At 40.5% G+C, this 13,379-nt stretch overlaps 1 protein-coding gene across 2 annotated transcripts in view; it reads right to left on the bottom strand.

The window, feature by feature from the left end:
- The window catches only part of Tti1 (Telo2 interacting protein 1), a 160,561-nt gene that overhangs the window by 22,725 nt on the left and 124,457 nt on the right, over positions 1-13,379 (bottom strand). For both annotated transcript variants that reach the window (XM_068228387.1, XM_068228392.1), the window contains 2 exons: positions 10,932-11,521; positions 1,713-1,941 (listed from right to left, as the gene is read on the bottom strand). In XM_068228387.1, coding sequence (XP_068084488.1) covers positions 1,713-1,941; positions 10,932-11,521 — 819 coding nt within the window. The remainder of the gene's footprint in view (positions 1-1,712; positions 1,942-10,931; positions 11,522-13,379) is intronic.

Genomic DNA, 13,379 nt, shown 5'->3' with positions numbered 1-13,379 from the left:
AGGTCTTGTCCATGTCTAAAGCTGTCGTTTGTGGTGTTTGAACCAAGTATTGGCAAGGACTAAATTATGATCAGTGCAAAATTCAACCAGCCGACTTTCTCTTTCGTTCCTTTGTCCCAATCCGAATTCTCCTACTGTATTACCTTCTCTTCCTTGACCTACCACTGCATTTCAGTCTCCCATCACAATTAGATTCTCGTCACCTTTTACATATTGTATTAGATCTTCTATCTCTTCATATGTTCTTTCGATTTCCTCATCATTCACTGAGCTAGTAGGCATATAGACCTGCACTACTGTGGTGGGCATTGGTTTGGTGTCTATCTTGACGACAATAATTCTTTCACTATGCTGGTCGTAGTAGCTTACCCGCTGCCCTATTTTCTTATTCATTATTAAACGAACTCCTGCATTTCCTCTGTTTGATTTTGTCTTGATAATTCGGTACTCGACTGACAAAAAATCCTGTTCTTTCTGCCAACATACTTCACTTATACCAACTACATCTAACTTTAGTCTATCCATCTCCCTTTTCAGATTCTCTAATCTACCACAACGATTAAAACTTCTAACATTCCACGCTCCGACTCGCAGAATGTCAGTATCCATCTTCCTGATGATCGCCCCCTCTCGTGTAGTCCACCCGGAGATCCGAATGGGGGACTAGTTTATCTCCGGAATATTTTACCCGGGAGGAAGCCATCATCAGTACATCATTCATACAAGGAGAGCTGCATGTCCTCGGGAGTTAGTTACGGCTGTAGTTTCCTATTGCTTTCAGCCGTGTAGCAATATCAGCACAGCTAAGCCATGTTGAGAATTATTACAAGGCCACATCAGTCAATCATCTAGACTGCCGCTCTTGCAACTTCCGAAAGGCTGCTACCCCCCTTTCGCTACACCATATCGCTTTCAAAACACATGAAATGGAGTGGTATATCTGCAGTACAGAACTTCTTTGAGCATTTCCATGGAATCGCAAAGCATGACATTATATCGCGTTCATTCGTGAGATTGGTGAAGTACACACTGCACCAAAACATGTATATATAGAGTTTGGCGGACGTGGCTGGGTGTTCAATAACGTATATATACGGGTTTGGCAGTGAATAGGTTAAAGGTGGTTTTAAAGAAGTTTCAATAAAACAACAACTGATACATGAATATGTATCCTTCATTATACCAACTTGTCAACATAATTTAGTCAACAGGAAGATAAATGTTCAATCAATCAATCAATAAATACTGATCTGCATTTAGGGCAGTCGCCCAGGTGGCAGATTCCCTATCTGTTGCTTTCCTAGCCTTTTCCGAAATGATTTCAAAGAAATTGGAAATTTATTGAACATCTCCCTTGGTAAGTTATTCCAATCCCTAACTCCCCTTCCTATAAATGAATATTTGCCCCAGTTTGTCCTCTTGAATTCCAACTTTATCTTCATATTGTGATCTTTCCTACTTTTATAGATGCCATTCAAACCTATTCGTCTACTAATGTCATTCCACGCCATCTCTCCGCTGACAGCTCGGAACATACCACTTAGTCGAGCAGCTCTTCTTCTTTCTCTCAATTCTTCCCAACCCAAACATTGTTAATGTTAATAATTTCATGCTTAGCTGTGAGTTTCATCTATACTTCTGATGATATAAACCTAAGAAATGACTGACATGGAAAACAACTGCTTAACTGCTTAAACATTACGAATTTATACCTGGAGAAGAGGAGGCTGCAGCTGGCTGAGATACGGTGAGCTTGCATTCAGCACTTGGTACATCTCTTTCTCTTGGAAGTGAAGATCCACAGCCAAGTCCCCCAACTTATCCAGCAGCTCACATTGAAGTTTAAAGACTTGGGTAAAGCAATATGCAGGCACCATGCCTTTGTGTTGACTCTCATTTGCAGACCGAGAGAGGAACTGACAGATTTGTGGCAGGACATTCCTAGAGAAGAAATAAAATTTAAAAAATAGAAAATGAAAAAAATGGACTTCTCTAATGAATGCTCTTGAGTGAGACCTGTATTATAGGAGAGCTCCTCCGAGAGTAAGAAGGAAACGTATTTGAAATAATTGTACCAGTTCTCAGTTTCTAATACTTCTGTGGTCTTGGGCTACAAGAATTTCTACCATGAATATCACCCTCAAAACACAGCAGTAGTACATGGGGATAAGACATTAAAGCCTTATGCCAGTGCTTTACCTGACAAGAAACATTTAATCGTACTGTATTCGATATATCTACAGCTGCCCAATGCCTCAACTCCTGAAGCCACTCCCAATTTTCAAGAGATATGCTCAATATTACAAAATTTGCATATTAACAATATAAATATTTACCGTGATGACCTGTGCTAGTGTAGGCATTGACAATATGAAAAGCAAAGAAATTTTTTCATGCACAGTAGGAATTACGCTCCCCTTCCACCTTTCCAATGAATTCATAGTCAATTTGGGAACTAACCGAGTGAAAGTAATCTCATCAAAAACATATTTTGTTAAGACTTTCTCCCAAGAGGTCATTCACTTCTTGAAATATTGTAATCGTTGTATTCCAGTAATCATTTCATTCTAGTCATTGGTGCACATTGCATTGAAAGTTTGGCCAAGTTGGAGCCCCAGCAATCGTAAGCAGTCATGCCAAGGGCATAAATTATAGAGCCAAGGTTACGTAGGAATATTGCAATACCACATTCGGTACGATATTTTGATACTGATAATCAAGTTACAAAAATATCAATACTCAGATAGTATCAGAAACAGATATCAATACTAATAGTACCATTCAATATTGGCAGTATTCTGCAAGCAGTTTCAAATCTGGAGATAACAAAAGAGCAGCAGAATTAGCTATCAATACAACCTTCAAAGCTCTTATTATTACAGTATGCGTGGATGAATTGTGTGAGCACTACTAACAGTAGAATACTAATACATAATAAAAATATAAATATAGCAGAACGTGCCCATTGTTGATGGACCAATATTTGGCAGTCACTGAAGTTTGTTTCTACTCAGTGTTAACATGTAAGCCATTGGTGCAGACTTCAGGGTTGCTTTGCATATTGATCATCGCCAAAATAATTATTGGTCATGCTCAGCACTTTCAGCATAATTCATGTGCTGTATTTCCTGAAACTTAAGAGCCTCTTCCAACAATTACTTCAACCTGATGGCAGTTAGCATATTAACTTGTGAAGTTCATGAAACTAGGTTTTACAGTGCCAGTGTCTACTTCTACGGCTGAGCATTCATTGTGAAAGTTTGTGTTTTGCCTATTCTAGACATTATGTACGGAAATATATTCAAAACGAGAGTGAAATAGAGTCACATATTAAATAGTGATGAATACCCGGAAATGAGTGATAATGAGTGGAAAGTGAGGAAAGTGAAATTGTTGCAAGTGAGTGTAAAAATAATCTAAGTGACAGAGCAGACACATATGACGAAAAAGGGTTCTGTGGCCTGTGTTGTCTCTAAGGCCTAAAAAGTAAGAAAAGAGACTATTTATTATTGTAAAATTTGCACAGCAAAGTCATTCTTATACCCAGATACATGCTCTGAAATGTATCACACAAGTGAAAGTTTCTAAACTGTCAGGGAAGACTCAACATCATGTGTATAAAATTGCATCATAAATACTAGGTAGATTGTTACTGTATATGTTTATTGGTGAATTTACCAGTTCAATATTTATAGCAGTAATCACAGTGAATTATGAAGTAGGGTAGAAATTAAATTACACTTCAGATATTTATTGATCTTAATTGAGACTAAGAACGTAGATCAAATATAAACAGGATTTTTGTTCCTGAATCTCAAAAGTTGGTAGGACTGGCCCCGTGCTTCTGCAATGCTTAGGCGGGACCGTTAGGAGTGGGGAGAGTGTGCTGTTAGATATTTCCCACAGTTTTGTCAGTAGTACTCATGATGTCGGAGCAACAGGTGCACATCTCCACTGCGCAACGCATAATTATAAAATTTCTTGCTCGTGAAGGAGTTACAGTGGCGGAAATTTGCCAGAGATTGACTGCACAGTTCGGTGATCAAACACTGTCAAGGATGCGTGTGCTTGCCTGGCATAAAAAGTTGAAGGAAGGATGAGAACGTTTGGGAAATCAGCAAGATGATTGCCATCCTCAGACCAGCATTACAGACGAAGAACATTCGTGCGGTTAAAGACATTATTGACGACGATCGAGAGTATCAGAAATTGCAGAACAAGTCAGAATCAGTTATGGGAGCTGTCAAGCAATCATCACAAATGACCAACAGTTCTGTAGTGTGTTCCAGATGGGCCCCTTGCCTTTTGACCGAAAATCTGAAGTTGAGACGTTTGGAGGTCTGTCAGAGGCTTACATCATCCACCTTACATCCCGGACTTATCGCCCTGCGATTTCCATTTGTTCGGACCACTTAAAGAAGCTCTAGGAGGGTAACAATTTGAAGATGACAAGAGTGTGGAAGACTTCGTGCACAACTGGCAGGTGAGACGACCCTGTTCTTTTTACGATGAGGGCATCAAAAAGCTGTCCATATGCTGGGACAAATGCATTTCCAAAGCAAGAAATTATGTGGAAAAATAAATTGTAATTGCCTTGTGTTTTTCAATAAATGAATTTAAATTAAAAAAACTAAAATCCTGTTTATATTTGATCCCTCCCTCGTACTTTGTGTTGTGCCTTGTGCCATTTTTGCACTGTAACAAGCAATTAAGGATTTATTTTTTCAAGATTATATGGATACCTACAAGCTGATCTCCTAAAATCAGGTATGAATGACTTAATAAACCTTAGAGTACTTACATATTTGCATTTTCATGTGTGTTAAGAATAAAAAATATTTTCACAAAAAATAATTATGCTCACAAGCAAAAACATATCCGCTTGACAAGGGTTAAACCAACTTCTGCATCTCCCATGTTTGATTTCATGTTGATAATTCTGTAGTTACCTGACCAAAAATCCCGCTCTTCCTGCCAACGTACTTCACTTATACCAACTACATCTAATTTTAGTCCATCCATTTCCCTCTTCAGATTCTTTAAACCAACCACAATGATTCAAACACCTAACATTCCATGCTCCAACTCGCAAAATGTCAGTATTCATCTTCCTGATGATTGTCCCATCCCATGTAGTCCCCACCCGGAGATCCGAATGGGGGACTATTTTACTTCTGGAATATTTTACCTGGGAGGAAGCCATCGTCAGTACATCATTCACTCATATAGAGAGCTGCATGTCTTCGGAGTTAGTTTCAGCTGTAGTTTCCCGTTGCTTTCAGCTGTGTAACAGTATCAACACAGCTAAGCCATGTTGAGTATTATTACAAGGCCATATCAGTCAATCATTTAGACTGCCACCCTTGCAACTTCCAAAAGGAGGCTGCTCCCCTATCGATGAACCATTTGTAGTCTGGTCTCTCGACAGATACCGATCCGATGTGGTTGCACCTGTAACTCGGCTATTTGCTTCATTGGGACGCGCAAACCTCCCCACCGCGACAACGTCACACGATTCGTAGGAGAGGCTAAAATTCATATGAATACCAATATGTTTTGCCATCATGTTATCCTTAGTTGGCTTTTTTTTGCTAATACAATTTTCTAGTAAGTCCCTTCAATCTCTCCTTACTTCCACAACCATTCCTACCTCTATTACTTTCTAACCAGTAACTTCTTAATTTTTTTATTTCTCTGTTATAATACAGTGGGTCTTTCCCATTCCTTACCACCTTTAACCGCTTGGTGTACTTTGACGGATCTCTCTGTCCTGGCTCTCGACTGCACTCCGGTACAAAGACGGATCTCCCCGTCCGCGTAGTGTATATTTCCGGACTCGCTCCAAGCCGGTTTCCCTTGTGAAAGGATTTGGTATTAGTAACGTAACCTCTTGACAGATAGAAGCACTGTTTTATTCCACTGATGTATTTGATAAACACTTCTGTGCAGTTATTCCGTGGAAAGAATAACCTGTATCTTAGCAACCTCATCGTAAGTGAAATCATGGCTGCCTCCAAGTTGAGTGATAAAGTGATTATAAGGGAATTTCTAGAAGAGAGTGACAATGATATAGAAATAAGCAACGAAGAATTTAGTGGAAGTGAAAGTAGCGAACGTAGTTCGTGTAACAGTGGCGTGAGCGCTGGTGGGGGTGAACAAAGTGTTGTTTTGCCATCAAATGTGTCCTGAATTTTAGGCCTACATCTGATGCCACACCAGTGGATGAAATAAAGGCCAGATTACCTTTAAGTGGTAAAGTATGATGGCAAGAAAAAGTTCAGACCCAATTTTGTTGTTGACTACAAATGTGGAATGGGTGGTGTTGATTCCCATAACCAGAGACTCGCATCATTCCCCTTGATGGCAAAGGATGTAAAAGGATACAAAATATATACTTCTACATGCTAGACATGACACTTATGAATTCCAAAATCATTCATCGCCTCCTCAACCCTGACAAGAAGTGAGAAGGCTTTACCAGCTTCCAGATCAATTTGGCCGAACAGCTGTTGGCAAGTGTGACCTTGCCTGACTATCCAAAATGAGGATGCCCAAGCCCTTAGGATACACCACTGAGACTTCAGGGGAGGCACTGGCACTTTCCAATGAAAATAACCCCAACAATGAAGAAGGTTATCCCATCACAGAGATGCAAAGTCTGTGTGACACGGGTCTGAGGAAGGAATCTTCATTTGAATGCCACCGGTGCAAGATGGTGCTGCACGTACATTACTGTTTTATGATCTACCATACACATAAAGACTTTGCAAAGTACCTCTGACAGTAGTTGGGATATTTCCTCTCATTAGGTTGCTATAAAGCATGCTTTTTAAGCATCGGTGATAATGTCATGCAAAGTAATGAAAATAAATGGTACACCAGGGCATAAGTAAGTTCAGTTAAATTGTATGTGAATGGGTTAAGGGCACACACCCATTTTCACACTCCTCAACAATAGCTTTAAACCAATCCCATAGGTGTATTTATTTACCACTAGCTGATGTACCCTACTTCGCTACGGGATTCTCAGAAAGACTGTGGTTTTCCTAACTGAAGTCAACATAGGTCATTACAAAAACATCAGTAGGAATGTAGTGATTAAAAGCAATGTTACCATAAATAAAAAAAATGAAACGGCGTATGGCTTGTAGTGCCAGGAGTGTCCGAGGACAAGTTTGGCTCGCCAGATGCAGGTCTTTTGATTGAACACCCGCAGGCGACCTGCCAACTTTACAAAACAAAAAATCAGGAGATTTAGATATGAAAATCAGGAGATACAATTGGTCAAAGCTGCTTATTCTAAATGTATTGCACAATACAGGACTACTATGGTATACACTGACTGAGCAAATGTCATGGGATAGCGGTGCACTGATGCGCAGGTGTGTTGTCTGCACACCACATGACCCCTGTGCCAGCGGCAGTTGTATAGGAGACCTTGTGAGCAGTGGCTGTGCATGTGACAGGTGTAACATGGAACGTCGTCGTGAGCTGACATCGTTCGAACGGGGTATGGTGGTCGGTGCCCGAGGGATGGGAAGTGCGATTTCGGAAGTGGTGCGGGAATTTGGCTTCACACGCTCAACCGTGTCCAGGGTGTATCGTGAATGGTTGTATGCGGGTGTCACCGTCCACAACAGACGAACGACCGGCCGTCCAGCCACCCTCGATGACCGTGACCGGCGACATCTGAGACGGACTGTCAATAGTGACAGACGGGTAACCGTGCAACAAATCACGGCTCAATTCAACACAGGTCGTGCTAGAAACGTCTCCCAGTGGACAATCCGTAGGAACATGGGTTCTATGGGTGACCAAGATCTGAGCCACGGAACCCAACGGTGAAATGCCGGCGCGCTGCTGCCTGAGTCACGGAGGCTCAGTTGGAATGGAATCTGATTCAAATTGATTTTGTAATGTTACAGTCACAAAATAATGTAATGTTAGAACTGGCTGATAATTTTTATTACCCAGTGAGTTGGCCGTGCAGTTAGGAGCACGCAGCTGTGAGGTTGCAGTCGGGAGACAGAGGGTTCGAACCACACTGTCGGCAGCTCTCAAGATAGTCTATGTTTTCCCATTTTCACACCTGGGGCTGTGCCTTAATTAAGGCCACGGCTGCTTCCTTCCCACTCCTAGCCCTTTCCTATTCTACCATCGCCATAAAACCTATGTGTGTAAAAAAATTAATTACCTTGCTCTGATTAGAACTGAATGCATGAGTCGTAGATTTATGAATGGTGCCTTCCCTAACTGAAGTGATAATTGACACACATTTTGAACAACATTTGAAAATGTGCCTGAACCATCAACAGAACTAATCAGTGACAAGAGTCCTTTCAATTATTATTGAGCTATTAGTCAAATTATGATAATCATTTAAATCTATGCCTCCACTTGTATAGGACCTTGTGGGGAATTATGACTCCAAGCTAAATTAATATTGATTCCATGACTAGTAAACTTCTTCCCATATAATTTACAATCAACAAAAGTAGATGAATTACCCAATGCTGTAGACTGTGCACACGTTTCAGCAGACATGAAATCAAATTAAATAATTCAAGAAGATGATTAATAACTCTCGTAATATAGAGTATTAGTTGGCATAACGGATAACTGTGTAATTTGACACAATTCATGGGACCAATGCCAATCCAAGAAGTCATTAACATATAGAATGTCTTTAAAGATGTGAAGGAAAGTGCAGTGAAGGTAAATGAGCAATGAGGTGTAACGTGACTCAAATAATATCAAAAGAAGCAGAACACAATTTACTTAACGTGTTATCACCCTGTCGTAATAACCAAAAAAACACAAACTTCCATGTAAAGCCCTTTAGGATAACAAAAAAAAAACCTTATAATTAAGTGAGAAAAACTTTATTATGGTGACGATGGGACAAGAAAGGACTAGGAGTGGGAAGGATGCGGCCGTGGCCTTAATTAAGGTACAGCCTCAGCATTTTCCTGGTGTGAAAATGGGAAACCATGGAAAACCAATGGAAAATTATAGAAAATGCAAGTTCATAATAATTTCTAAACTATCATTCCTTAGTAACCTTGTAAACAAAAGGGATGAACCATAGTCATCATAAAATCACTACTGTAAAAGGGATGAGAACAAAGAGACATGTACACTTAAGAAAATGGAAATTGCAACACCATGAAGGCATTGGTCATTTGTGTTGATTTTCAAGATATGGAACGGTGCCATGTAGGTATGTAAACGATCAAAGTTTCAGACCCATTGGATTGTTGCTACAGGTCTCCCCACGTGATTGGTCGCGGAGGAATCAACTCCAGTATACGGTCTCTGGTGTAGCATAGTTGACACAGTCTGTGCAGTGATGTGTTCCCCGTCAAACATGCCTCGACGACAGAGAAGAGCACGCTATCAACAACTGTCGCTGTTTGAGAGGGCTCGGATAATTGGGCTATGTGAGGCTGGATTATCGCTAAGGACTGTAGCTGCACGTGTTGGCCGACAGGCATCTACAGTACAACGTGTATGGCAGCAGTGGTCAAATGAAGGTACCCACACTCGTAGACCTGGCACAGGCCCAGCGCGACAGACGACTGTGAGAGAGGATCGCCGCATCATTCGGATGGCCCGGATGGAATCCCATGCAACAGCAGCGCAAATTCGAGCAGCTGTGGCACCCCACGTTACACAACAAACAGTTGGTAATCGCCTGCGTGCAGCTGGCTTACGAGCCCGTGTTACTGCAGAGGGTGTTCCATTGACCCCACAACAGCGACGTGTAAGGCTGGCCTGGTGTCGAGAAAGATCAACGTGAGTCGACGAATGACATAGGGTCATCTTTATGTGATGAATCGCGCTTCTGTCTTGCCCGCAGTGATCGCCGGAATCATGTGTGCCGACGTACCGGGGAGAGGGGCCGCCCAGATCTTATTGTCGAGAGGCACACAGGGCCAACACCAAGCATTATGGTCTGGGGAGCTATTGGCTTTAATGTGAAATCACAATTAGTGCTTGTTGAGGGCACTATGACTGCTCGAGAGTACGGTGATAGGGTACTCAATCGAGTGGTTGTCCCTATGATGGTGAACATTGCTAATGGGATGTTTCAGCCGGACAATGCCCGGGTTCACACTGCACGCATCTCCAGAGAAGCTCACCAAGACATCACAACCTTAGAATGGCCCGCCAGATCCCCGGACCTCAGTCCTATTGAGCATGTGCGGGACATGATGGGTCGACAACTGGCCGACCGTCCTCAGCCACCCACAACTCTAGAACAACTGACCCATGCAGTGCAGCAAGCATAGGCCACAATTCCTCAGGAAGCGATCCACGGCCTTACTGACTCCATGCCTCGACGAATTCATCAATGTATTGCAGCTCGTGGTGGGCGCATCCTGTATTGATTGTTGTCCAAACTTTCGGTCAGAGGGACCTGAAAGTGTAATCATCGAATCACAACCGAACACTCGTCCTGCATGTTCAATTGCAGCAATGTAGCACCACTCCTTCTGGGTGTTGCAATTTCCATTTTCTTCAGTGTAATTTATCACCACAGATGGCCCAAATGGCACTACTCACTCTTCAGAGTATCACACAAAATTACCCTATAAACCGCAAAACAATAACATAAAAGTGAAAGAAATATTTAAACTATATAATTATCAGCAGTCTAGAATCTCGCCCTATACATCGTTCAGCCATAACAACAATTGGACGTCTTCTATTATAATTCAACGCCAATGCTGTACTAAAATTCAATAATAAGAATCCTGCAACAGACAGGAATGACTCTATGAAATGGGTTTAAAAATAAGCTTTAAAATAAAATGAAATACTAAAACAACTTTTCTGGTTCTCTCTCAAAGATTCTGAGTGCACTTAAGTCTACTGATCATGAGAAAGACTAATCCACTGGAGGACTAACAATTACGTATTTTACTTACTGTAGGGTTCTGGAACGTATGAAGTTTTTAGCAAGGCAGGCCATCGTATGAAGAAGGGAGAAGCTACGACTAAGTATGAGAGGATCTGAGGCATCCTCAAAACGACCAATCAGAGGTGACCAGATGAGGTGCACTACAGGTAACAGTTGATCTTCCCATTTTGCCAGGATAAGTAGACCTGCTTGTAACGTCTCTAGAGCAAGCAGTTTACACTGCTTATCCTTGGAGGGCAGGAAGTGTAGACATCGTTTCAGAATGGCTTCTGTCATTTCCACATAACTGGGTACTTTCGGTTTAGTTTTATTACCATCGTCTTCATTTAGCTCAGCCATGAGTTCACTCTCACTATCTGGTGAAGTACCCTCTGCACTTTGCACATCAATTTTCAAATCTGATAACAGCTTATTCTCATGATATTTAACTATACTCTCAACAATACTCGTAGAGGATTTAACTTCTTTCCTACATGGTTGCTGACTGCTGTCTTCATCCCCAAGCCATTTTCTGATGGACACAAAAAATGTATAAAATACTTGAAGAAATGACAGAGCATGACGATCTTGAAAAGAATCACAACTCTGCAGCAACACCTGAAGAATAAAAATACACTATGTTTCAAAAACAAATCAGAAAGGAATATGACAAATATTATTCCAATACCTTCTATGATTTAACACAAATTATTTACTGATAAACAAAAAGCTGATGCTGAGATAAGCATGATGGATCAGATTTATTCCTGAAGAAACAAATAAAATATAATACGAAATTGAGTCTGCACATCTAAGTTGATGAAAAATAAGCTCACAATTAGGACACTCGTAGACCTGTAAATGACATTTGATAAGGTGCTTGTCTCGATTCTGTAGATGACTGAAGTACAGAGAGAAGATTTATCTACAATCTGTCCATGAATCAAACAGCAATATTACGAGCTAGGGGACTTGAAGCAACTTCCCAGAAAGGAGTGAAGCAGGAATAACATCTTTATTTTTTGTTAATACCATAATAAGTAATTTGTAATATTACATGATAATTCATATTTCAATCTTTTAAGATGCGAATACTAGTTACAACAAGGTCCATATAAACCATCATAATTTGAATGAGTTATAATTTCTACTAGAACTTCATGGCTAAGTGGTTAGCGTGCTGGCCTTTGGTCACAGGGGTCCCGGGTTCGATTACTGGCAGGGCCGGGAATTTTAACCATAATTGGTTAATTTTGCTGGCACGGGGGCTGGGTGTATGTGTCGTCTTCATCATCATTTCATCCTCATCATGACGCACAGGTTGCCTACGTGAGTCAAATCAAAAGACCTGCACCTGGCAAGCCGAACATGTCCTCGGACACTCCTGGCACTAAAAGCCATACGCCATTTCATTTTCCTACTAGAAGCGAGTGCAAACTAGAAATTGAGTTTAATGATGTTAGTGGCTCTGAGAAAATCTATACCATCTATTGTCAACTATTATGATTATTGTTGGCTATTACTAATTAGTTTGCAGTCTAGTTTTTGTAGTCATAAAATGAATATGCAATAATCTCTTCGTCAGCATGTTTTTATTGTGAAGACGTACTGGAAGACAAATTCCTTGACTGAAACATAAAGAGCATTTCAAAGAGAATTTGGTGTGTGTGATGTTCCAATCAGGCCAACAATTTTATCGATTATAAGAAAGCTGGGGACAGTGGCTTGTTCCTCCGTAAGAGTAGAAAATGAACTAGGAATTAAATCAAGATTGTGTTGATGATGTTTGAGGATGTTTACTGAATTCACCAAAGAAATTGCTGTGCCGATTGAGCGAAGAGACAGGCTACTGTACTTATAAGGCACATTAGAGAGCTGCATAGGAATCGGGCTTACGAACATACAAATTGCATGCAAATCCAGATACTAAAAAAGTGAATGTGTTATTGTCAATGGTTTCAGATTCTTCTTATTGCAAGCCTAGACATTATTTCCATAATTTGGTTTACAGATGAGGCATGGTTCCACCTGTCGGGTTACATAAACGCACAAAACAGCAGGTACTGTGGTACTGAAAATTATAATATCATCCATAAAACACGAGTGCATTGTGTTGCGCAGTATCAGCTACCAGAATTGTTGAATTTTGTATGACAATGTGGTAAACACTGAGGTTTATGGGCACATCTTCAATAATTTATTATTCAACTAAGGTCAAAGGATTTTTCCCACCTTCTATTACTTATTTTATTTTTATAGCTAGTTTTTATACAAACGTGTCAGCTTAAATTCTACTTAAACATCACAAGACCATGTATCATTCCATTTTGAAACATCTTCAGCTTAAAAAACATATCAAGTACAAATATTGGCACACATAAAATAATGGGAACACTAAAGATGATAATGAAGTTAAAATGCTCTTCCGTAAAGAATTAAAACACTGAACACGTCATTGCTCATATTGATAATATAG

Source organism: Anabrus simplex, chromosome 1 (genome assembly GCF_040414725.1).
Source record: "Anabrus simplex isolate iqAnaSimp1 chromosome 1, ASM4041472v1, whole genome shotgun sequence".
Taxonomy (NCBI): domain Eukaryota; kingdom Metazoa; phylum Arthropoda; class Insecta; order Orthoptera; family Tettigoniidae; genus Anabrus; species Anabrus simplex.
This window is presented reverse-complemented; position numbering and strand designations above follow the sequence as displayed.